This window comes from Lynx canadensis, chromosome C1, assembly GCF_007474595.2.
Source record: "Lynx canadensis isolate LIC74 chromosome C1, mLynCan4.pri.v2, whole genome shotgun sequence".
Classification (NCBI taxonomy): Eukaryota; Metazoa; Chordata; class Mammalia; order Carnivora; family Felidae; genus Lynx; species Lynx canadensis.
The window spans coordinates 182235264-182261804 of NC_044310.1; the positions used below are offsets into that span (position 1 = coordinate 182235264).

A 26541-nucleotide genomic window follows, 5' to 3' on the forward strand; every position below is an offset into this window, starting at 1 on the left:
CAAATATTAAATCATTATTTTGTATTTCTGAAGCTAATATAATATTGTATATCAATGATACCTCAACAAAAGATATGAGACTAAGAACATAATAAGAAGAATATTTGACAATTTATTTTCAAATCAACAAGAAAATCTCTATCCCCATCTATCTGTGTATCTATGTATCTATGTATCTATCTATCTACATTCACTATATGCCAAGTAATATTCTTGATATTTAAACAATAAGGAGGAGAAATAATGAGTTGAAGAAGATCCATATTTGTAAGAAACTTATAGTCTAGTTGAAAAAAAAAGCATAAGGATTTGAAAAGTCAAATTACAGCATGAAAGTCACATAAACAAAATAGTATAAAGGACAATGTGATACACTACATAATTAATTATGAAATTAGTGTCTAGAACAGAGGTTATTACACCTGAATGTGCCACTGGAGTCATATGGAGAAGTTTTAAGATATTAAATGCTTCAGCTCTCCCACAGACCTCCTGAATTAAATTTCTGGACAAGTTGTAGGAGGATAGGGGGTTAAATTCAGAGAAGGGAGAAGAGTTAGGGGAGAAAAGACCTGGCATTTTGTACTTTACAAAGCTCCCCAGGTGATTCTGACGAAAAAAGCTTGATACAACTAAATACAGTAGTTTTGGAGAATCACGGCTGTGGGCCAAGATGGCACCACTGGACAAAAACATATTTCTACCAGTAAAGGTAGCATATAAACCAAATGAGCTTTGAGTTACGTCACATTTTCAGCAGAAACTCACATCTTTTCCCATCTCCACTGATGCTTACCACACCAAGGTTGAGGAACACTAGTCTAGATCTTGAGAGTAAGAGCTCACAGTGGAGCTGAGAGGCTTCAAGAAGAGGTGGTTTGCATTGAGTTTTATCAGAAAGATTTTTCTTGTCAAACACACAAGAGAAAAACTTGCCAGGAACAGGAACAGCATGTATTCAGGAAAGTAAAACTGGACTTAAGTGTGATGCATTGAATAGCTATTTAGAATAGAGGGGTCATGCAGGGGAATACTGGACAGTGAGGGGATCAGATTCCCTCCTTGGATTCCACTGTGTTTTTATTATGAAAAAAATGTGAATACCAAGCCTAGGATTTTATAAGTCTCAATTCAGTAAACTCTAAGTTACTTTTGTTTACTCAAGCTACACACAAAAAGGTTAGTGTCTTATTATTTTCATTATAATCTGCAGATCAAGGATGGATTCTTGGTTATGAATTTTTGTTTCTTTTTCATATTTCTTCTTTAAAGAGGGTTCTAGGTTCTTTAGTCAATCTTATTCAATCTTTATACTTAATAGAGAAAAGCCAGTACTACAATGACCTGGTTGTTGATGACATAAAGTCTTCGTGTACAAGATGCCTTTGTTCAGACTGCCAGAAAGAAAGAGTGAATTTCCAAGATGATTATCAGTATTACTGATGATTTAATAGTTGGGGCTTACAGAATTTGAACCAAATACTAATACAACAGTTACCTGAGTGAATGATTCCTGGTAAGATCAGGTTGGCGCTCCTGTAGAATTTCAAAGATGTTGGGTTGGCGCAGAAATGCAACAATCTTGTCATTGTAAGCTGAAAAAATAAAAAAATTATGATGATGCTTTAAAAATCTGTTATTAAGTTTATGCACATAAATCCAAACTTTAAGTCTGTTTTTTGTGGTTAATATTCCTTTTACTCAAAGTCATAGTTTGAAGCCACTACAGATGCTTAAATTCTAATTTGTGTCTACCTGTTATATGATTATCGGACTTAGATGTATTAGGTGTGACTTAAGCACAAATTAAACTCATTTCATAAGCCATATTTATTATCAAGTTGCAGGATGAGATCACAAACAAGATTCTAGATATGGATGGTTTTTAGCTACTGCTTACCAAAATCAACCTCATAAGCAATTGTTAGAAATGGAAAACTATCTTCTGATTAAATAGCAACCATCCAGAGAGGTAAAGAGACAGAACAAAAGTTGCCCAAATACAACAGTGCTTTGAAAACTGAAGACATTGATAAAAGAAATTAAAGATGACACAAATGAATGGAAAGGTATACCATGTTAATGGATTGGAAGTATTAACACTGGTAAATGTACATATGCCCCAAAGCACTCTACAGATTCAATGCAATCCATATCAAAATACCAACAACATTTTTTACAGAACTAGAACAAACAATCTTAAAATTTGTAATTTGTATGGAACCACAAAAGACCCATAATAGCCAAAGCAATCTTGAGAAAGAACAACAAAGCTAGTGGTATCACAATCCCAGACTTCAAACTCAACTACAAAGCTACAATAGTTAAAACAGTAGGCTACTGGCACAAAAATAGACACACAGATCAAAGGGACAGAATAGAGAGCCCAAAAATAGATTCATGCTTATATGGCTAATTAATCTACAATAAAGGAAGCAAGAACATACAATAAGGAAAAGATAGTCTCTTCAATAAATGGTGCCGTGAAAACAGGACAGTTACATGCAAAAGAATGAAACTGGACCACTTTCTTACGCTATACATAAAAATGAACTCAAAATGGATTAAAGACCTAAACCATAAAACTCCTACAAGAAAACCTAGAGAGTAATCTCTTGGACCTTGGCCTTAGCAACATTTTTCTGATATGTCTCCTTAGGAAGGAAAACAAAAACAGAAATAAACTATTGAGACCACATCAAACTAAAAAGCTTTTGCATAGCAAAGGGAACATCAATAAAATGAAAAGGCAGTATACTGAATGGGAGAAGATATTTGCAAATCATATATCAAAAACAAGTTAATATCCAAAATATATAAAGAACTCATTCAACTCAACACCAAAAGCAAACAAACAACAAACAAGCACAAATAATCCCATTAAAAAATGGGCAGAGGACCCGAATAGGTCTTCTTTTTCCCAAGAAGACATACAGATAGCCAACAGACACATGAACAGATGCTCAAAATTATTAATCATCAGGGAAATACAAATCAAAACCACAGTGAGATATCATCTCACATCCTGTTAGAATGACTAGTATCAAAAAGACAAGAAATAACAAGTGTTGGCAAGGATGTGGAGAAAAGGGAACCTTTGTTTACTGTTGGTGGGAATGTAAATTGGTGCAGCCATTATGAAAAACAGTAGGGAGGATCCTCAAAGAGTTAAAAATAGAAATATCATATGCTCTGGTAATTCCACTACTGTATATTTACCTGAAGAAAACAAAAACACTAATTCTAAAAAATATATGTATCCCTCTGTTCACTGAAGCATTATTTACAATAGCCAAGATAGGGAAGTAACCTAAGCGTCCATCGATAGATGAACGAAGAATGAGTTAAGAAGATGTGGTACATATCTTATATACATATATACATATCTTATACATGTATAATATATATATTATACACATATATAATAGAAAGTTACTTCACAATTAAAAAGAATGAAATCTTGCCATTTGCAACAAAATGAGTATTATCTAAGTGAAATAAGTCAGACCCAGAAAGACAAATACTGTGTGATTTCATTTTTACGTGACATCTAAAAAACAAATGAGGGGCGCCTGGGTGGCGCAGTCGGTTAAGCGTCCGACTTCAGCCAGGTCACGATCTCGTGGTCTGTGAGTTCGAGCCCCGCGTCAGGCTCTGGGCTGATGGCTCAGAGCCTGGAGCCTGTTTCCGATTCTGTGTCTCCTTCTCTCTCTGCCCCTCCCCCGTTCATGCTCTGTCTCTCTCTGTCCCAAAAATAAATAAACGTTGAAAAAAAAAATTTTAAAAAACAAATGAACAACAAAATCAGAAACAGACTCATAGATACAGAGAACAAACTGATGGCTCCCAGAGGGCAGGGACTGAGGGAATAGACAAAATAGGCGAAAGGCATTAAGAGGGGCAAAGTTCCAGTTACAAAATAAGTAAGCCACAGGGATGAAAAGTACCTCACAGGGAACACAGTCACCAATACTGTAATGATTTTGTATCAGATATACACTGAGTAACGTATCAAAGTGTGGAATCATCATGCTATACATTAGAAGCTAATATAACATTGTATGTCAACTGTACTTCAATTAAAAAAAAAAGAAAAACAGTTGTCAGCAACAGTTACTACCAAAAGGTAGAAGACAAACCATTCCCAAATTCTCTGTGGAAATAAATGCCATTAAGCCACACTTAGCTTTTTACCAAACCAACTATACCAACAGCTACAACACAAACGGAATCATCAACTATGTACATAGAATTGAAAGAAAAATTCATCTCTGTCAAGACTGGCTAATGTCTATAGAAATTTAAAAATAGTTAATTAAAATTTATTAAGGGCTCTAATAATTAATACCTCTTTTGTCAAGAAAACTAATTTGTTTACTTAAGATTATTTATCTTGATTATATCTATTTCTAATCAGAAATATGGACATATTTAAATCACAGAACTGAATATCTGAATTCCCAAACATCAGTGACTCTGATTCAGTTCATAAATATGATCAAGAAACATGCCTTACTTAAACTCACAAATGATCAAACAAAAGAAATATAATGCTCTAAACATTTGCTAGTTCACATTTTATGCATCAGGACACCTGTGCATACATATTTTAGTTAAATGTGAATAAAGTTTAAAAAATACTACCTGCTAACATGGAATCCCATTGTCAAACTTGAAGTGTACCTAACTGCACATTTCCTCATACAAAAATAATGAAAACACTTTTTATAGTTTGTTTGAGAAAACACTTTGATAGCTGAAATTCTGTCACTGGGTTTTACACTCCATTCAAGATCAGAGACTATATAACTTTTTTAACAATAATTTCATAAGACTTTAAAATTCTCTATGCAGCATTTAGTATCCTATTAATAACAGCATAATAATACACAGACTCTTAGACTTTGATCCAAGATTTCTTCCTGTCCAGTGTTTGTCAAATTTCTTTAGCTAAGTAATGCCACAGGCATTACTTTATATTTCACATTAAAGTTTTTCTTAAAGAAGTAAAAATTTTAAGGTAAAAACAGACAAATGGAGAACTACTCAAATTTAAGATGAAGCAGGGAGCTGACATGGCCTCCTACCACCTACCTGTCTACTCCACCTGCCTTAGGGGTCCAGGTGTGAAAACCGATCTACGTCAACCTCATCATGTGAATAATAATTCAAGTTGTTGGTTAGGCCTCTTTGCCCCATTCATTTATTCGTATTTTATAATTTTGGAGGCTCTTGCTGCCTTGTATTTGCTACAACTACATAGCTCTCTACCAAAACCTTAAGAATGTGCCATAATTGCTTTCTTATTCTGAGGCTACCGTAGGCTCACACACCATTTAAATTCTGTACCAGAGAGCCTGGATGGCTCAGTCGGTTAAGCGTCCGACTTCAGCTCAGGTCATGATCTTACAGTTCATGGGTTCGAGCCCCATGTCGGGCTCTGTGCTGACAGCTCAGAGCCTGGAGCCTGCTTCCGATTCTGTGTCTCCCTCTCTCTCTGCCCCTCCCCCATTCATGCTCTCATTCTCCCTCTCTCTCTCTCTCTCTCTGTCTCTCTCAAAAATAAACATTAAAAAATTTTCAAAAATTATGTCCTGTCCTGAGCATTATATATATACTAATATATATGCTTGTCCAATGCTTAATGTGAAATGACCACATAATATATTTGCCTTAAGAGTAACTTCAACAATCTAATATAATAGCTCTGCTGAGAAAACATAGAGCAAGATAAAAAATCTCATTCTATAGGATTTTGTATGACAGAAGTGTTTTGCGATTCAAATTGGTCTCTTAGGGATAATGCACGTTTCTCAGTACAGGGCAAAAGTAGCAGGCTGCCAATAGAGAAGTATCAGCACAGGATGCATGATTCACACTGATAGGAAAAGCAAAGATAAAGGCTTCTGGAATGGGATGACATACCCACTGGAACCATGTCCTGGTACTGTGGCCTACTGACTGTATTGAATGTACTCGATGGCCTGGGAAGCACTGGTGGTCCTGTGTGTCGAGAATCTTCTCCTACCTGCAAACAAAAGCATCGTTTATGTTCTGCACCAAGATCGAGACTCGTTTAAATCAGCACACCAAGCCTAGTTGTTCACCATACTTGACGACTACTAAGTACCAACTGATGGGAACAGATGCCAGGTGAGGAGCTGACACAGGGTTCTCACAAGCTCTGCTTCAGTTGCCGAATCGAGGGGAAGGGTTCAGGCATCCGCATCCTCGAGAGGGGCCGGGGCGGTGACTATTTACCACATGGTATCGGGGTAGTTCCATACGAGTACAATTACTGGGGCTGTAGAAGCTGAACAGCAGCAGACCTGTTCATCGGGAATAACCTCTGGTTTGACCAAACAAAAACCTGGAACAATACATTGGAGAGAAAACCTGGAGGGCACGAGTGCCAGGTTATACCTTCTTTTGGCTAAGGCAGGTCGGAGAATTCTCTGCCTCAGCAGAGCCTGAAGAGCAGCCGGCTTCGTGTGGGCTTCAGGGTTGGTGTGGTATCTCCTCAGGAGCAATTCTACATGCCTGTTAGAGCACCCGGTACAACAGCTCTTTCTGGTTTGAACCTCCCACACCAGGCAGCTAATCGCAGCAGCTGTGGAAGAGCTACCATAGGGCTGCCCTAACCGAAATTATTTATTGTACCTATTATAGATTTAGAAACTCATACATACAAGTAGGTAAACAAAAATGCCCACTAATAGTCTTATCAGTAAACTCTAACACTGCTTTAGCTTCTGTTTTAGCATCCCCTCCTTGCCCGTATTACGCAAGTCTTTTAAGATGATAGTAGAACAGGGGCGCCTGGGTGGCGCAGTCGGTTAAGCGTCCGACTTCAGCCAGGTCACGATCTTGCGGTCCGTGAGTTCGAGCCCCGCGTCGGGCTCTGGGCTGATGGCTCAGAGCCTGGAGCCTGTTTCCGATTCTGTGTCTCCCTCTCTCTCTGCCCCTCCCCCGTTCATGCTCTGTCTCTCTCTGTCCCAAAAATAAATAAACGTTGAAGGGGCGCCTGGGTGGCGCAGTCGGTTAAGCGTCGGACTTCAGCCAGGTCACGATCTCACGGTCCGTGAGTTCGAGCCCCGTGTCGGGCTCTGGGCTGATGGCTCAGAGCCTGGAGCCTGTTTCCGATTCTGTGTCTCCCTCTCTCTCTGCCCCTCCCCCGTTCATGCTCTGTCTCTCTCTGTCCCGAAAATAAATAAACGTTGAAAAAAAAAATTATAAAAAAATAAACGTTGAAAAAAAAAATTTTATAAAAAAGATGATAGTAGAACAGAAGTATTAGAGAGAAAGAGAACAAAAGGCCAAATAACATATTGGATTTACAAATTGGTACTTTTCAAACAGAGCTTCTAGGGGCACCTGGATGGCTCAGTCGGCTGAGTGTCTGACTCTTGGTTTCGGTTCCAGTCACAATCTCATGGTTCTCGTGAGATCAAGCCCCGCATAGGGCTCTATGCTGACAGCTTGGGGCCTGCTTGGGATTCTCTCTCCCTCTCCCTCTGCTCCTCCCCTGCTCATCTGCAGGCATACTCTCGTGCTCTCTCCGCACCCACCCCCCCCAGGCTAAATAAACATTTAAAAAAAAAATAAGAAAATAAAACAGAGCTTCTATTCCCACCCATCGAAACCTTCACAGCCATTTTATCACATCGTATCTGTTAGGTGCTTGGGGAGGGGTTTTTCTAAAGGCCCTAAAACTAAAACTACCATTCTCACCCTACACTGCTTGCTTATCCTTCAAGAATGCTCTCACTCATTCTTCAGAGTGTAGTTCAAACAGCAACCCCCCTCCCCAATGAAACCTTGCCTTCCCTTCAAGCTGACTTTATTAAAAAAATTTTTTTTTAACATTTATTCATTTTTGAGAGACAGAGACAGAGTGCGAGCGAGGCAGGGGCAGAGAGAGAGGGAGACACAGAATCCAAAGCAGGTTCCAGTCTCTGAGCTGTCAGCACAGAGCCCGACGCGGGGCTGTGAGATCATGACCTGAGCTGAAGTCGGACACTTAACCAACTGAGCCACTCAGCTGCCCCTCAAGCTGACTTTAAATGCACCCTTCTCTGACCTCCCAAAGTACTTGGTAGACATTTCTTAAGCAGCTGCCATCATTAACATTTTATAAAGCATTTCATTCATATTTTTTTCAAAAAAATGTTTAAGTCTTATTATTTATTCTTGAGAGAGAGAGACAGAGTGTGAGTAGGCGAGGGGCAGAGACAGGGGAAGACACAGAATCGGAAGCAGGCTCCAGGCTCCAAGCTGTAAGCACAAAGCCCAACATGGGGCTCGAACTATGAACCCCAAGATCATGACCTGAGCAAAAGTCAGATGCTTAACCGACTGAACCACCCAGGCGCCCCTCATTCATATTTTTACTCATTTGTATTATGGTTTGTTTCACACATTTTCTCCTTAATAAGAACAAGGAACATACGTTATTGGCATCCTTCACCCCAACCACCGTGTTTCTACACTGCACGTGTTTGGTAAGAATTAGTTTGTTGGATGGAAGATACAGCAAAATTTCTACTACCTGTAATGTTTGCTAAATGAGTATAAGAGAGTAGATGGAAAGGCTCATGTGTATAATTGAAGTTGCTCGCTGTGCGTCTCTTGAATTATTGGCTTTGAAGAACGAAGTCAGCCACTCTCAGAGGAGGTTCGATCATTAACTACACCTTGTTTGCCAGTCACAGAACTTATCATTCAATACACGGACATATACTTTGCCTCCTGTCAGGACGTGGTCATGTGTCATTATTTCCCAGAACAGCCAAATGTCTTCTCTTCAACATTATTTCCCAGAACAGCCAAATGTCTTCTCCTTCCTCGAAGGAGACCTTTAGATGGTGGGCAAGGCCAGATAAATGTGTGTAGCACGGCGGGGTGTGCGGGCTTCCAACAGCTGTGCCAGAAAACACCTTCCCATAAATGGTCTGACAAGGCTGGGGCTGACTGCTGAGGCTTTATGGGGTTAGCTCTGTTCTACCACTCAGTCTCCATCAACAGGAGAAGATAACTTCACTTGCATTTGAATGTGTGCCTTAGGATCCCTCTCCCACAACAGGCTGCTACTAGACCATGGGAATAACTCAAGTTCTGAGGCAGAAGAACTGAAAGCAAAAGGAGCACAGCTATTAGTCTGATGCAGACCTGACCAGACCAAGCAGCCGGCTCATACGGTGAAGTCAAGATAACACAAGTGGCTAAAAAAAAAAAAAAAAAAATACAAGTGGCTAAAGTGCACTGGCCTTGTGATAAAGTCAGGCAGGGCCCTAATTATGATACACATCACACACGAAGTCCAAAGGTGAGAGGTGTGTTTTCTGCTTTTAGGATGAATGCTGTTGGCATCATCCAGGTCACCACTAATGGTTTCCATGGCAGCAAAGTAAAGATTTATTAGTTACTCATAAAACATAAATATTTTTGTGCATACCTCATCTTGTAATAGATTTATATATCATTTTTATACGAGCTTCTCAAGTATATTCTGCACATACAACCAGCAAACCCACAAGTCTGTAAATCACAAGGGGAAATTCCAAGAGTAGAATTTTGATGAATCAAATCCAGTTATTTATCGCATTCGTAATTTTCCTTATAACAGAGTCTACAAAACTCTTTGACCTATAATGTAACACTGAAAATAGAATATGCACATAGACCTAGAAAGGAACGCAGGAGAAGAATCTTAATTCTTTTTGCCTAAGCAAATCTTTCGAAACAATGTTTACCAAGTGATGACATACATTCAACACTAAGCCAGTATTAAAGAGAAACAAAGTTGACCTAAAGCATTCCTTTTATTTAAGCTGCTAAAGAAAAAGGGAAACAGGAAGAGACTATTTCCTTTGTCTTGGTGGAGGTGGTGGGGGGTGGGTTAGGCTATTAGAGAGCCCCCATGTGGTTACCACAGGTCACTGCAAACCAGTAAAGTAGAGCAAGTAATTTAGTAATTTAGGAATTCTTAATTCTGCCTATTTTCTCTTCCTGAGAGTACATGAATCAATGCTCAGATATATTGTGATTTTTATTTATTTTATTAAGTTTATCTATTTTGAGAGGGAGAGAGATTAAGAGAGAGAGAGAGAGAGAGAGAGAGAGAGAGAGAGAGAAAGCAGGAGGGGCAGAGAGAGAGAGGGAGAGAGAGAGAATCCCAAGCAGACTCTGCACTGTGAGCACAGAGCCTGATGCAGGGCTTGAACCTCTGAACTGTGAGATCATGACCTGAGTCAAAATCAAGAGTCAGATGCTTAACCGACTGAACCACCTAGGTGTCCCAATATATTATGATTTTAAAGACTATTAGTGAGGACACCACAACCCATAGCATTGGCTAAAGACTTTAATCCAATCCAGCAACCCTCACTTAAAAAACCTCCCATACATCACTGAATTTTAGCCCTATTGTTTCCTCTGAAGCTGTCCTTAGGTGGGCAAAAGGGTTTACCACCATCCTCTCTTGAACATTTCACTATATGGAGAATTCTCTCTCACCATCTTCTGAATATAAAAAATTCTCTAATTTCTTCCATCTTTCTTCAAATATCTAGCTCTTAAAATGTGTAAATTAGGCTTTGGGTATTTTCAGAGAAGCCCTGCCAGCATTCCAGCACTTTTCAGTCTCCAAATGATAATCTCTAAATCAAACTGCAAAAACAAAACGATAAGAGAGATTTCACAAACCACCACATCCCTGCAGCTCCCATGAACCCGCAGGCCCATCCCCAAGGCGCGTGACTCACCTCGCCTGCACTGTGGCTGCGTTGCCTGGTCAGGTGCTGCCGATGAACCAGCGCGCTCGTGGGTCTACTGCTCTGCAGCGGGAGCCGGGGGTCGATGAAAGTGGTGGTGCGGGAGTTGTGGTCGACAAAAAATGCCTAGGAAACAATCCCCTCAATCAGTAGTCCATTCGTGCCACACACTTGTCCTGGCTGCCCTATCATTTGGTACATTCAGGAGAAGTCCCAATTTTGACTTTTGAGTAACGATCTTAGCTCCATTTCCTTTTAATTTTAATCTTTGGGGAACGTCATTCCTGGTTTTAGGAAATACTCTAAGGAACAGTCATCAAAGATAGGATCTGAGAAAGGAGCCATATGAAAGGGTATTTGGGCTTCTCATTAAGCTCTTACTGCTATCCGTGGTTACTGTGAAGTTTTTATCACCTAAAACTTCACCATCATTGACTGCTCCTTTTCCTCTCCCATGCTGTCAGCCCCCAGTCTCTCCACTTTCCCAGGGTAGTGCCCTCTCTACTTTTTCATCCCAGCCTGATGACCAGCCCGTTATTTCAGGGTTTTCTCTTGTTCCACACCTCAACAACCGTATTCATTTAGCTGCCACCTCAGTAGCAGAATATTCTTTCCGACTGCTTTGATTACATCACTGCTCCAGTCCAAAGCTTCCACTGGCTACCCAGTGTTTATCTAAAAAAACACATTCCAACTCTTTGGAGGTTTTCCAAGACTTTAAAATCTCCTTCCCATCTACCTTCCCAGTTTAATCGTTGATCACATACATCCATACAAATTCTATCACCTACAATAACTTTGGGCAAGTCACTTAATTTCTCTGAGCTGTAGATTTCGTATAAAAACATGTCTGCTTCATTCATAATAAACATTTCTTTCCCTACAACATGAAAGGAGGGAGGAATCATGTTCTACTGTGTTTACTGCAGAAACCCTGATGACATGAAATCATGAATGAGTACAAACTGTTTCTTTGTGCTTGTTTAATTCTGAAGCTCTAAGCCAGTGCTATTTATCCTTATCATTAAGAGCCAAATGGTATAAGTCTTCAAAGTAAAATTCACTCTTGGTAGTAACAAAGCCCATTATCTCCAGGACAATTAGAAAATGTAAGTTTTCCATGATCAGATAAAGTTAATTAAGTCATCAAGATAAGAGAGATGATTAGGAGAGTCAGGAGACACTTAACCTGTAAGTCAAGTGTCAGGGCACATGATATATGCCAAATAACTTAAGCAAAAAAGAACGGACTTCTTAAACTGATGGAGCTCAGTTTAAAAAGTACCTTAAAGACTAGGAATGAATACACCTAGGCAAATACCAGGTTTAGATGATATATTTATATCTATAAAAAAATCGATCACCTTCCCATTATGAAATAAAACGTTTCTGTATACACATAATCAGGAAACAGGCGAAACAATGTAGTCCACAAATAGGAAAAAAAAATATTTTTTTTGTAATGAAATAACTTTAAGCAGTAGATGCACCAGAAAACAAAGCAGAGAAATATACAGAATGAGAATCTTTGCCAGTCCCTTCTTTTCATAGCCGATTTCCAGGTACAAAGACTGAATTAAATGGAAGTCTTGTAGGAGATGATGTCATCAGCCTCACATCCCCAGGTAATGCTTTCTTTTTCCTAACATGTCAGGTGGAACACCTGTCTTCTCTGATCTTGTAAAAAAATAATACACCAATGATAAATTCTACATAGGCTTATATTGGCAGGTTCTGGTCCCAAATGTCATACTGGTCCCCATTTGATTTGGGCTTCTAATATACTTGTACATCATTTCTGCCACTATTCAAAGTGTCATAAAATAGAAATTAAATTATTTTTACAAATGGGTATTTCAAAGTAATAGATACTATAATCAGCCATGTATCTTTATTAAAGTTTTTATTACTAAAACAATAATATAAGCCATGTTTTTTAAGGGAAAAATACAAAGAGTACTAAAATAGAATTGCCTATTTACTCTACCTAATTTCTTTGGAATGTTTTGAAGGGATGGGTAGCCATTTAGAGGTAACAATGATGCACTTATAATTATAAGGATAAATGGGTGTGCACATCTAGGTCAGCTGTGATTTACATGTAGTGTCACAGTGTAATTTGATGTTAAGAGGCTTGTCTAAAACCAATTCTCTAAAGAATTATACTGTAAATGCCTTGAGGATAAGGACTCTTTCTTACTCATTCTGTTATCCCCGGTAGCTTTTGGGACTGCATCTGGGGGAAAGTTGGAGGCTTAGAAAATAATAAATTGTCAAAAATTCTAATATGCTAGTATCTTGACCAAAGTACAGAGACAACTCAGAATGAACTAATCAAGTAATAAAAGTCACATTCTTTTACATAAGCATAGAAATACTTAAAGATCTTAAAAAACCAATGAGGGGTGTGTGTGTGTGTGTGTGTGTGTGTGCATGTGTGTTAGGTGAAAAACGTGGAGAGCTAAAGAATATAAAACCACAGAATAGGAGTTTTTAAAACATCCCATTGTAGATATGAATAAACTACCAAGGTAAGACTCGAGACGTGGGAGGCAAAATAATAATCAAATTATTGGGATCTAGAAAAAGACAAGCCTGGTTCTGAGAGCTAGCTCCACTACTTACTAGCAATGTAAGCTTGGACAAACTACTTACTTAACTTTTTTAAACCACAATTTCTTCTGTAAAATGGGGATAGTAACACCTACATCAAAGGACGGTTAAATGAGATGGTTCTCATAAACTTTTTAATGTAGTGCCTATAACTTCTTAAATGTTACTATTATTAGTACTAATAATAAGTTCTAACTTCTAAGACTTTTTTCCCAGGATCACAATGCTTCTTGCTATATTCCACAAACAAAGCTCAAAAAAATGGAGAACCAGTGAAACTACATTTCCTGAGTTCCTTGTAGATATGTGTGGCCCAGACTAAGTTCTGGTCAATGAGATGTAAACAGAGTGTCACATGATACTCCTGGGAAACCTCCTCACAAGAAGATTTTTACAAAGTCAAGTCCTCCTTTTGTCCTTCATCTTTTCTGTTCCCTGAGATAAGGATGCTCCAGCAGCCACACTGAGCCATAAAGATGAAAGAAAGATGGCTGAGCAGAAAATGGAAGGGGCCAGGGCTCTCACAACTTGAGGAATCACCTTAAAAGCCCCAGACTGCCTGCCTCTGAGCTCCTTTATTGAGTGAATAAAATCCTGTATATTAAACTTTGTATGGGTCTCTGTCACAATGCAGCCGAACCAAATCCTAATTGATCCACTGAAGTCTCCTCTGCAATGCAAAGGAAACATGGTCTTTCTAAAATTAAAAACACAGAAGAACACATAAGCCAGCAACCACCATTATAAATAAAGATTTTCATTATTTGATAAATAATGATATCTCATTGTTGTTCAGCTTCAATATAGTTGGATAATATTTCCTGACTTAAGTAAAATGTATAGTTGGGAACCTGTAAAGCTGGGACTGAACTTACCTTTCTGTCTGACGCTAAAGCCCAATGAGCAGTACCTCTTTCTCCTCTGTCTCCTTTTCATATATCTTTTTGTTTCCATTCTGCTTTCTGCTCCCTATCTTTTCCTTTTCATGTTCCTCCCACTCCCCTCGCACCTCACATTGTGCGTGATGTTAGAAAGCATTCAAGTATTTACTGAATTAGACTGGCAATAACAGCCATTCACAGTGCTGGGCCTCAACACTGTTTCAACACTGAAAAGGCTACTAACGCCAGACAGCAAACGGTACACAATTTCCATAATTTGCATCACTAACCAGTTGGAGGTACGGCTGTGGGTGGGGAATAGGTGCTATTTGTATCCCACAAAAAGGTCAGTTTCAGAGTCAAATCAAATGTGCATATTGTTTACACATGCTTTTTTAACTCTGCCAAGTACTTGGGGAGAAAGATCTTGATTAAGACCTCTATCAAAATCACATTGGTAGAGCACTAACGGAATGCAGCACAAAGACACAATTACTTGGCATGCATTTTGACTCTGCCCACCCACTGTGTGACCATGGACAGGTTTCCTTGGTGCTTTGCTATTTCCACAGAAAGGTAACCACTCACTCGGGTAACAGTTGAGCTGTGAAAAATGTATTCTACTTTAAAATAGAGAGAAAAGCACAGAAAACTTCCTGGGCCAGTTTTAGGTTTGCCATTTCTATTTGTGACACACAAATCAATTATGTCAGAAAAGTGGATCACTTTCCCACAGGATATCCTAAGTAGTTCAAGCCAGTAATGAAGTTGACCTAGTACCTTTTTTTTTTTTTTTTAATTTGGGTCACTTTTTATGTCACTGTTCTTGAATCACCTGCCTTTATTTATGAAAGCATTTAACATGTATTATAAATTCTATGTGGATAAACGGCATGCTGAGAATGTAGACTACGTGAAAAAAACAACTGTATCAAAAAATGAGTCTTTTTCAGATTAGCCATAGAAAAGCAAATTTTGAACAACATGGATTCCCTACTGTTAAGTTTTATTAAGGAAATTGACTCAAGCTTCACAGTGCTGGACCAACTAAGACTAACAACACAGTCAAAAACTGAAAGGAATGCAAATACACAAACTCAAATCTCATTTGAAAAACTTCTTCCCTTTCACTGCTTCAGGGCATGGTCCAGTCAGGAAATACGGGCTGGTTGGAGCCAAGTGGTATTTTAGCGAGGCCAAACAAAATACACTTCTCTCTTTACACAATTCTTTCTTTTTATTTTTTTAAGCTTCTATTATTTTAAGAAAGGAAAAAGTCATCAGTATTTGTGAAGAAATACCAACCTCAGGCTCAACAAATCTAAGTTACAGAAGTTTGAAATTGTTTCCAGTTAACATTCTGCCAAACCAGGAATCCATATTAAAAGACCAAGTAAACAAAATAAAACAAAAAGCACTTGTAACTCTGCTCCACAAAGAAGGTCAAATCTTCTATCTTCTTCTAAAGAGCTATGGAGAAATCAGCAGTTCAAGATGGTGGCACAGGAAGATCCTGAACTCACTTCCTCCCACAGACACAACAAATCTACAGCTACATAAGAAAACAATTCCCTCCGGAAAAAAACAAGAGAACTGAACAACTACTCCACAACAAAGGATAAAAGGGCCACAGTGAGATGGGTAGGAGAAGCAGAGATCTCGCCAAAAATCCCACCCCCAAGTGCAGCAACCATTGGGAGGCGTCTCACAAATAGGGAAATCCTCCCTGAGGAGTGAGGGGTTTTTGCCTCATGTCAGCCACCCAACTCCTTGGGACCTGCACTGGAGAGACAAGCTCCCAAGATATCTGGCTTGTTGAGCCAACAAGACTTACATCCAGAAAAATCATCGGGCTGTAGGGAGCAGACATTGTGCTCTTAAAAGGGTTGTGTGCAGACTCACTTGCCCTGGGATCCAGCACAAAAACAGCAGTTTGTTAAGAGCCTAGATCATATGTGAAGAAATTCATGTATTAATCTCAAAGCATCTGCCACAGGGCAAAAGTCTGTTGGGACTCTTTCCAGGAGTGGAAGTACTGGTGGGTGCCATGTTTGCACTCTCACTTTAATTTGCTGGGGCCAACTCCCACCCCCACCGCGGAGGCAGAGGTGGGTGCCCTATTCCCTGACACTGCTACTGCTACTGGCCAGAGGCAGTAGGTGAGCACCCTAAGCCCTCTTATTGCTTTTGCAGCCCTGTCCCACTCCCAGCTTCCCTCCCAGCTCCCCAAAGCCAGTAGGTGTAGACAGCCCACACAAGGGATACCCACTGAGTACTTGGCTCCAGTAACCAGGGGGGATTGCATTTCTGAACCCCACGGAGCTGAAATGAATGGACAGGCACCATGAGAGACGATTAAGAACTAGGGCAAGGTTAAATGACAAGGTTCATTGCCCACACAGGGACACCCTTCAAGACCAGGAGAGACAGTTGTTTTGCCTAACACAGAAACAAACGCAGAGTCACACAAAATGAAGAAACAGAGGAATATGTTCCAAATGAAAGGACAAGATAAAATTCCAGAAAAAAACAACAACAACAACTAATGAAATGGAGATAATTTACCTGATAAAGAGTTCAAAGTAGTGGTCAAAAGGTGCTCACTAAATTTAGGAAAATGGATGAACACTGAGAAAATCTCAATAAAAGACAGAAAATACCAAACAGTAGTCACAGAGCTGAAGAATACAATGGCTGAACAATAACTGAATATGATACCTGAAAATACACTAGAGGGGTTCCACAGCAGACTAGATGAAGCAGAAGAATCAGTGATTTGGAAGACAGGGTAGTGGGACTCACTCAAACAGAGCAGCAAAAAGAAAACAAAATTTTAAAAAGTGAAGATAGCTTAAGGGACCCGTAAGACAACATCAAGCAAAAATAACATGTGCATTTTAGGGGATCCCAGAAGGAGACAAGAGAGAGAAAGGGGCTGAAAACTATTTGAGTTAATAATGGCTGAAAATGCCCCTAATGCAGAGAATCTGAAAAGTAGCAAGAGAAAAACAACTTGTTATACAAAAGGGAACCCCCATAAGATAATCAGTAGATTTTTCAGGAGAAACTTTGCCAATCAGAAGGAATGCTATGATATACTTAAAATGCTAAAAGGAAAACTTCTAAGCAAGAATACTCTATCTGGCAAGGGTATCATTCAGAATTGAAGGAGAGATAAAGAATTCACCAGACAAGCAAAAGCTGAAAGAGTTTATTACCAATAAACTGGCTCTGCAAGCTGAAAAGTAAGGGTGCTAATTAGTAATAAGAAACCATACAACAGAAAAAACTCACTGAAATATATAGCAAAGGAAGAGAATTAATCACTTATAAAGGCAGTATAAAGGTTGAAAAACAAAAGTAGCAAAATAACCATAACCACACTAATTAGTTAAAACATACATAAGATAAAAGATGTAAAATGTGACATCAAAAATGTAAAATGTTTGGAGGGGGGTGTAAAAATGCGATTGAGAATGCATTCAAACTTAACGTGCTATCAACATAAAACACATTGTTATATGTATAGGCTACTATATACGAGCTTTATTGTAACCACAAAGTGAAAACCTGTAGTAGATACCCAAAAGATCATGAGAAAGGAATCTAAGTATCACACTACAGAAAGCATTCAACCACAAAGGGAGGAAGGCAAGCGAAGAAGGAAAGAACAGAGAGGAACTACAAAACAGTCAGAAAACAATAAACAAAATGGCAATAAGTACACATCTATCAGTAATTACTTTAAATGTAATGAACTAAATTCTCCAATCAAAAGATATAGAGTGGCTGAATGGTTAAAAACAAAAAACAAAACACAAGACCTATATATGTTGTCTGCAAGAGACTCACCTTAGATGTAAGGGAACATACAGACCGAAAGTGAAGGGATGGAAAAAGATGTTTCATGTAAACAGAGCCAAAAGAAAGCTGAGGTAACTATACTTACATTGGATAAAACAGACTTTAAAACAAAGATTGTAACAAAAAACAAAAATGGACATTACATAATAATAGAGGGGTCAATTCAAGAAGCCATAACATTGATAAATATTTATGTACTCAACACAGAAGTACCTAAAGCAAATATTAACAGATTTAAAAGGAGAAACTGAAAGCAACATAATACTAGTAGGAGACTTTAATACCCCAGTTACATCAATGGATAGATCATCCAGACAGAAAATCAATAAGGAAACACTAACCTCAACTGACACAACAGATCAGATGAACTTAACAGACATACATACAATACTCCATCCTAAAGTAGCAGAATACACATTCTTCTCAAATGCACAGGGAATATTCTCCAGGATAGATCATGTGCCAGACCACAAAACAACTCTCAATAAACTTAAGAAGTCTGAAATTATATCAACCATCTTTTCCAACCACAATAGTATGGAGCTAGATATCAATTACAAGAAAACTGGGAAAATCACAAATATGTGGAGATCAAACAACATGCTACTGAGCAATCAATGGGTCAATGAAGAAAGAAAAAGAGAAATTAAAAACTGACTTTAGGCAAATGAAAATGGAAATAAACATACCAAAATCTATGGAGGCAGCAAAACCAGTTCTAAGAGGGAAGTTTATAGCAGTACCAGTCTACTCCAAGATGCAAGAAAAAATTTAAGTAAACAATATAACTGTATACCCAAAATAACCAGAAAAAGAACAAACAAACTCCAAAGTTAGTAGAAGGAAGGAAATAATAAAGATAAGAGAGGACATAAATGAAATAGAGACTAAAAAGACAATAGAAGAGACCTTAGTTTCACTGAGCTGTTTTTTTTAAAAGATAAACAAAATTGACAAACCTTTAACTAGACAACAGACGAGGAGAAAAAGAGGGCTCAAATTAAATCAAAAATAAAAGAGGAGAAATCACAGCTGATACCAAAGAAATACAAAAGAATTATAAAAGATAATTACATGCTGGGGCGCCTGGGTGGCGCAGTCGGTTAAGCGTCCGACTTCAGCCAGGTCACGATCTCGCGGTCCGTGAGTTCGAGCCCCGCGTCAGGCTCTGGGCTGATGGCTCAGAGCCTGGAGCCTGCTTCCGGTTCTGTGTCTCCCTCTCTCTCTGCCCCTCCCCCGTTCATGCTCTGTCTCTCTCTGTCCCAAAAATAAATAAACGTTGAAAAAAAAAAAAAGATAATTACATGCTAGGGTGCCTGGGTGGCTCCATCAGTTGAGCATCTGATTCTTGCTTTCAGCTCAGGTCATGATCCCAAGGTTGTGGGATTCAGCTCCGTATCAGACTCCATGCTGAGCATGGTTTGCTTGGCATTTTCTCTCTCTTTCCCTCTGCTCCCTCCCCCATTCACTCTCTCTCTCTTGCTCTTTCTCTCTCTCTCTAAAATAAAAAATTCTAAAAAAATTTTTAAAAAGGTAATTACATGCCAAAAAATTGGACAACACAGAAGAAATGGGTAAATTCCTAGAAACATGCAATCTTCCAAGACTGAATAATAAAGTAATAGAAAATACGACTGGATCAATTATTGGTAAGGACATTGAATCAGTAATCAAAAAACTTTCAAGAAACAAAAATCCAAGATCAGGTAGCTTCACTGGTAAATTCTACCAAACATTTGAATAAGATTTAATAATACTACCCTTTTCAAACTCATCCAAAAAATGGAAAAAGAGGGAACACTTCCCAAACTCATTTTTTGAGGATAACATTACCTAATAACCAAACCAGAAAGGGACAGAACACAAGGAAAGTTACAGACCAATATCCCCAATGAATACAGATGTAAAATTCTTCAACAAAATATTAGCAAACCAAATTCAACAATACATCAAAAGAATCATATACCATGATCAAGGGGAATTTATTCCAGCAATGCAAGAATGGTTCAAAATCTGAAATCAATCAGTGTGATAAACCACATTAACAAAATGAAGGATAAAACTGTATGATCATTTCAATAGATGCAGAAAATGCATTTGACAAAATTCAACACCTATTTATGATAAAAACTCTCAATGAAGTGAGTATGGATGGAATGTACTTCAGCATAAAAAGGCCATATATGACAAGCCCACACCTAACATTAGACTCAAGACAGAAAAGCTGAAAGCTTTTTCCTTAAGATCAGGAAGAAGACAAGGATGCCCATTCTCACCACTTTTATTCAACATAGTATTGGAAATCCTAGCCAGAGTAGTTAGGCAGGGGGGGTGGGGTGAGGGAGGGGCGGGGGGGGGATGACAGGGGGGTAAGCATCCAAATTGGAAAGAAAGAAGTAAAACTATCATTATTTGCATATTTCATAATTATATATATAGAAACTCCTAAAGACTTCATTAAAAAACTGTTAGAACTAATAAATAGATTGAGTAAAGTTGCAGGGTACAAAATCAATATATAGAAATATGTTGCATTTTTATACACTAAGAACAAATTATCAAAAAGAGAAAATAAGAAAATAATCTTATTTACAATTGCATGAAAAAGGAAAAAAATACCTAGGAATAAATTTAACCAAGGAGATGAAATATATGTACATTGAAAATTATAAGACATTGGTGAAAGAAGTTGAAGAAGGCACAAATAAATGGAAAGATATGCCATGCTCATGGATTAGAAAAATTAATACTGCAAAAATGCCCATATTACCCAAAGCAATCTACAGATTCAATGCGATCCCTATCAGAATTCCAATGTCATTTTTTCACAGAAATAGAACAAACAACTCTAAAATCTGGAACCACAAAAGATCCCAAGTAAACAAAGCAATCTTAAGAAAGAACAAAGCTGAAATGAGTCACACTCCCTAATTTCAAACTCTATTATCTATTCCAAAGCTATAGTAATCCAAACAGTATAGTATTGGCATAAAAAGAGACACATGGATCAACAGACTAGAATAGAGAGCCCAGAAATAAACCAAAGTATACATGATCAATTTGTGACAAAGGAGGCAAGAATACACAATGGGGAAAGAATAATTTCTTCAATAAATGTCATTAGGAAAACTGGACAACCACATGCAAAAGAATGAAACTGAACTACTATCTTACACCATTCACAAAAATTAACTCAAAATGGGTTAAAGACTTGAATGTAATATCAGAAACCATAAAATTCCTAGAAAGCCACATAGATGATAAGTTTCCTGACATCATTCTTGGTGATATCTTTTTGGAATTGATTTCAGAGGTAATGGCAGCAAAGGCGCGTGTGCGTGCGTGTGTGCACACACACACACACACAAATGACACTACATCAAACTAAAAAGCTTCTGCACATCAAAGAAAATTATCCATGAAATAAAAAGGCAACCTACTGAATGGGAGAACCTATTTGCAAATCATATATCCAATAAGGGGTAATATCCAAAATATATAAAGAACTCATGGCTCAATAACAAAAACAAAAACAATCTGATTTAAAAATGGGCAGAGGATCTAAATAGACACTTTTTTTCCCCAAAGAAGACATACAGATGACCAACATGTACATGAAAAGTAATTCAACATCACTAATCATCAGGGAAATACAAATCAAACCAATAATGCAAAATCATTTCACTAGACAAAATGGCTAGTATCAAAAGACAAGAAATAACAAGTGTTGGCCAGGTTGTAGAGAAAACTAGAAGCCTTGTGCACTGTTGGTGGAAGTGTAAATTGGCATGACCATTGTGGAAAACAACATGAAGATTCCTCAAAAATTAAAAATAGAAGTACCAGATGAACCCGCCATTCCACTTCTGAGTATCTATCCAAAGAAAACAAAAACACTAATTCAAAAAGATATACATATCCCCATGTTTACTGTTACCATTATTTACAGCTGCCAAATATGGAAACAATCTACATGTCCATTGATAGATGGATGGATGGGGAAGATGTGGTATATATACAAGGGAAACAATAAAAGAACAACAATTTATAAGTCAGAAGCATTGCATATTGAATCTGTTCTTACTTCTGGCTTCTCAACTCTACAAAGTCTTAGAAATGCTCAAAAAACACTTAATTGTAATCTACCTTAATTTTTATGAAGATCATACTCATATTCTCTCCCTTCCAAAATATAAATCTCTTCTCAGCTCTTGGCTCCCTCCCTAGTATTTATCCAATTATTAGTAATAAACATGCTATTATTTTCTTTGCATTATATCCCAACAGTGCTCTTAGCAGTAGGAGAAATGAAAAGGCTGATTGATACAGTTTATTATAAGTAAAAAAATAGTCATGCTAATGTTTTCCATCACTTGGTCTTTTGAAAGAAGGAGTGATCCCAAATATTTCATGACATCTGTATTAGTCACAAAATAAGTTAAAGAAGGTCATTTTTTTTTTAAACTGCTATGATTAGAGACCTAAAGTCATGAGGAGACAAAACAGGAATCTATGGTGCTTGGGCTAGAGTTCTGGAAACAGCTGGTCAGTTAGCAGATGTGGATAAGTACAATATCCTCAATACTTTAGGTATAAAATATTAGCCAAAGGGTACTTTACATGTTAGGAGTGGTGGTATTTAGCTGTAGGAAATATATTAGGAGAGCCAGTGATATGGTGGGATGGCTTGTACCAGCTCATGAGAGCTGACTGTGAGATTTTAGGGGAATATGCTGGCAGCCTGAAATTGGTTATTTACCCCACAGAAAATGGCAAATTCTACAGATCAGCCTTCCTCTGCAATTCCCCTGGAGAGCTGGGTTTTAAACATTTAGCAGCACATCACTATAGAAGACTGAGGATGGAATTGTCCAAATCAGCCCATTTTAGGTGGAGCAGAAAGTCACTGCCATAAAATTTTAAAAATAGCATATTATATTTTATAAAAAATATCCAGTGCAAGTCATGAAGATAACTGTTTAAAAATAAAAGACAAAGGCCATCTCCATACTTGGATAATTCCTTCAAGACTCCATGAGTCTAGCATTTTACTCAGAAATACACTCATGAATCTAATTTCTGCTCTGTTCTCTCATTCAAAATGGTACACTGTCCCAGAAATATTCTTTCCCATTACCTCCTATGTGTGTTTATGTGACTTATTATTATTTAATCTAACACCTTTTTACCCCCTTAAAAATCAGCAAGAGATCATTAAAAAACCACAATGTGATTTACAAATTTAGAATTTCATTCCATCTCCACCTGGATTGCTGTATAACTTCAGGTTATTAAACTAGGTAACCACCACAAAGAGGTATTATTTCAAAGCAATTAGAGATGTGCCACAGAAAGAAGAAATGTAGTCATCAAACTAACAAAAAGCATATTTCTCAAAGTGTAGAACTTATCCTGCTAAGGTATTTTAGGAATTCACTTGAGACTTCCAAATATTAAGTTGCATTTTACTCATTGAGATGAGCCTGACCCCATAAATTGTGGCTATCAGCTTCCTGTGGGATACAACCAAAACCTATGCCATCACGGGGGCAACTTCTGCAGCCACAGAGGCTATTATACTCTGGTAAAATGAGAAGTAGGCTCAAACTGTGGTAACTTTCACTGTACAAATATTTGTTCTCTTCTAAAAATCTATCCTCATAACCATAACTTCTACTTGCCATGGTCATCTAAGTTGGTTATTTGGACCATTCTGCTACTCAAACCCCCAATCTGACATCTGAAGTCACAAAGCTCTAGAGTTACCAAGCTTGGATATAGAAATGGATGTCAATTTTAGCTGGGAGATATAGCATATGATTTTGTAGGAAAAAAAACACACAAGAAAATATGGGAAAAGACATTTCACCTTAAATAAAAAGATGGTTAGCATTTTAGATTTTTATTTAAAAAAATGAAGTTTATGATATGTTATTCTTAAAATTTCAAGTTTCTTAGTATTTCAATTTAAGCCCATGTAGAATAATCTCGGTAAAACATTTTGTATTATACTGTTTGTGAGTACAAAGCCAAAAGGGAGGGGGGAAAAAGTTATTCCATATTTAACATCTGGAAGGGGAATCAAAAAATAACTTTCTTTTCTAAAAATTAAACCAAATGATAATCCCATTGTGTGAACTTAAGAAATAATAAGCGGGATACCTGGGTGGCTTAGTCAATTGAGCATTCGACTCTTGATTTCAGCTCAAGCCATGATCTCGAGGTTTGTGAGATTGAGCCCCCATCGGGGTCTGTGCTAACAGTGCAGAACCTGCTTGGGATTCTCCACCACCCCCCTGTCCCTCCCCCACTCACATGTTCTCTTTCTCAAGATAAATAAATGAACATTAGAAAAAAGAAATAATAAGCTTTATGGTATTTTTCTAATTATCAATGCCATTTTGCCTTTTTCTCTTTGTTATCCTTACCCCTCTGCAATAGATATTCCACTGATAATACTCCCCTGACATGGGTCTGTGATGGTTCACTCTATATGTCAATTTTACTGAGCCACCAGTACCCAGACCTTTGGCCAAACACTTCAGGATGTGTCTGTGAGTGTGTTTCTTGATGAGATTAACATTTGAATCAGCAGACAGAGTTAAGCATATTGCCTTCCCTAATGTGGGCACACCTAATTCAATCAACTGAAGAACTCAAATAGGACAAAAGGCTGAGAAGAGGTAAATCCATCTGCCTAACTGAATTGGGATATTGGTGTTTTCTGGCTTTAAGACTCAGACTGAAACATAGGCTTTTTTTGGGTCTCAAGCCTGTCAGGTTTGGATTAGAACTTACACACATTAGTGTGTGTGTGTGTGTGTGTGTGTGTGTGAAAGAGAGAGAGAGACAGAGAGAGACACAGAGAGACACAGAGAGAAATCAACCAGAATGACCACAATAGCCATGGTAGAGAAAGAGATGCTTCTGGGTTGTTTTAAGACAGGAGCAAACATCTGAAGACAGACTACCCTGGAGTGGTCATGAACAACAAGGACAACAAAAAACAATAGCAAAAGGAACCCTACTTTGAAAAAACCATTCTGTTGGACCATCACGGGTACAGAAAATCAGCAGTATGTTAAGAGGAAGAATGGGACACTGTACTAATCCTACATTATTTTCTTTATAAAACCATTGTATATCTCCTATTAGAAAAAGGATTTGGCCATTAATAACATATCTTTATCATTTTCATGAAATTCTAAACTGATGAAACTCTCAGTTATTTCCAGTCCCAGGAGCTGGAAAGGATAGGTTACTAATCCTCACTTTAGAGAAAACTGAGGTTCACAGAGGTCAGATAGTGATGGATCCAGAAATTCTGACCCCACTGCAGCACCATTTTCTCAAATCCATGAAATTAACAATGGGAAGAAAGAAAGAGAGAGAGAGAGAAGGAAAGAAAGAAAGAGAGTAAGTTAGTTAGTTCCTAGGTTAAATACATTTGGTTTTTCTTATTAAAGCACATATTTGTCTTCCAGATATATTATCCCCATGAGCACATACTAATGATCAAACCCAGCCAAGAATCAGAAGCATTTTAAACAAGTCACATTTTAATACTATTGATGCATATTTCTTGCAAAAATATAAAACATTTATATTGATACTGTATCCAGATCCCAAATTACGCTTCGTTTTTACACTCCTGAGAGTGTATAAAAATTTAAGAATTATTACAATAAAAAGCAAGCAGAATTTTTTTTATATATTGGCTTGCTTTCTTTGTTTATGTTTCATTTTAAAATGAGGCAAGTCAAAATGTGTTCTATATGTTAGGTGAAAATCCTAGGCCTTAGATCCAACAAATAAACACAGATGTTGATCAGAGTTTCATAAGGATGATCTTGCATAAAATAAAACTTGGTTCAGTTCCAGTCCCACCATTACAGAATCAAAATAATTAGGGAAATCAAGTAGTGGAAGAAAATACTGATTAAAACACACAGTAGAATTTTGAACAAGAGACCTGGAATTAAAAGCAGAAACAAAAGCATTACATATTTCATGGCAAATCTAGTTTTTGAACCATATCATCTCAACTTCAAATCTAAAGAATCAAGGATTTATAGGTCCCACTGCACCTCCAACTGAAGGAAACCACCTATCCACTTTATAGTTCTATAGATTTGCCTATTCTGCTCATTTCATATAAATGGAATCATATAATATGTGATCTTTTGTGACAGTTTCTTTCACTTAGCAAACATTTTCAAAGCTTATCCATGTTGTATCAGTCATTCATTACTTTGTATTGTCAAATAATATTCCATTGTATGAATCTACCACATGTATTTACCCATTTATCAGTTCATGGGCATTTGGGTTGTTTCCACACTTTGGCTGTTACAAATAATGTCACTATGAAGTATCTGTGTACAAGTTCTATAGAAGAAAGTGTATTTTCA

At 37.8% G+C, this 26541-nt stretch overlaps 1 protein-coding gene across 3 annotated transcripts in view; it reads right to left on the reverse strand.

Moving 5' to 3' along the window:
* Window positions 1-26541, reverse strand: part of HECW2 (HECT, C2 and WW domain containing E3 ubiquitin protein ligase 2) — a 239868-nt gene that overhangs the window by 69542 nt on the left and 143785 nt on the right. For all 3 annotated transcript variants that reach the window (XR_004344036.1, XM_032594456.1, XM_030324947.1), the window contains exons 14-16: window positions 10764-10898; window positions 5926-6028; window positions 1499-1595 (exon numbers count right to left, since the gene is read on the reverse strand). Coding sequence is in view for 2 of the 3 variants with exons in the window: in XM_032594456.1 (XP_032450347.1) it covers window positions 1499-1595; window positions 5926-6028; window positions 10764-10898 (335 nt within the window). In the remaining variant the exon portion in view is untranslated. The remainder of the gene's footprint in view (window positions 1-1498; window positions 1596-5925; window positions 6029-10763; window positions 10899-26541) is intronic.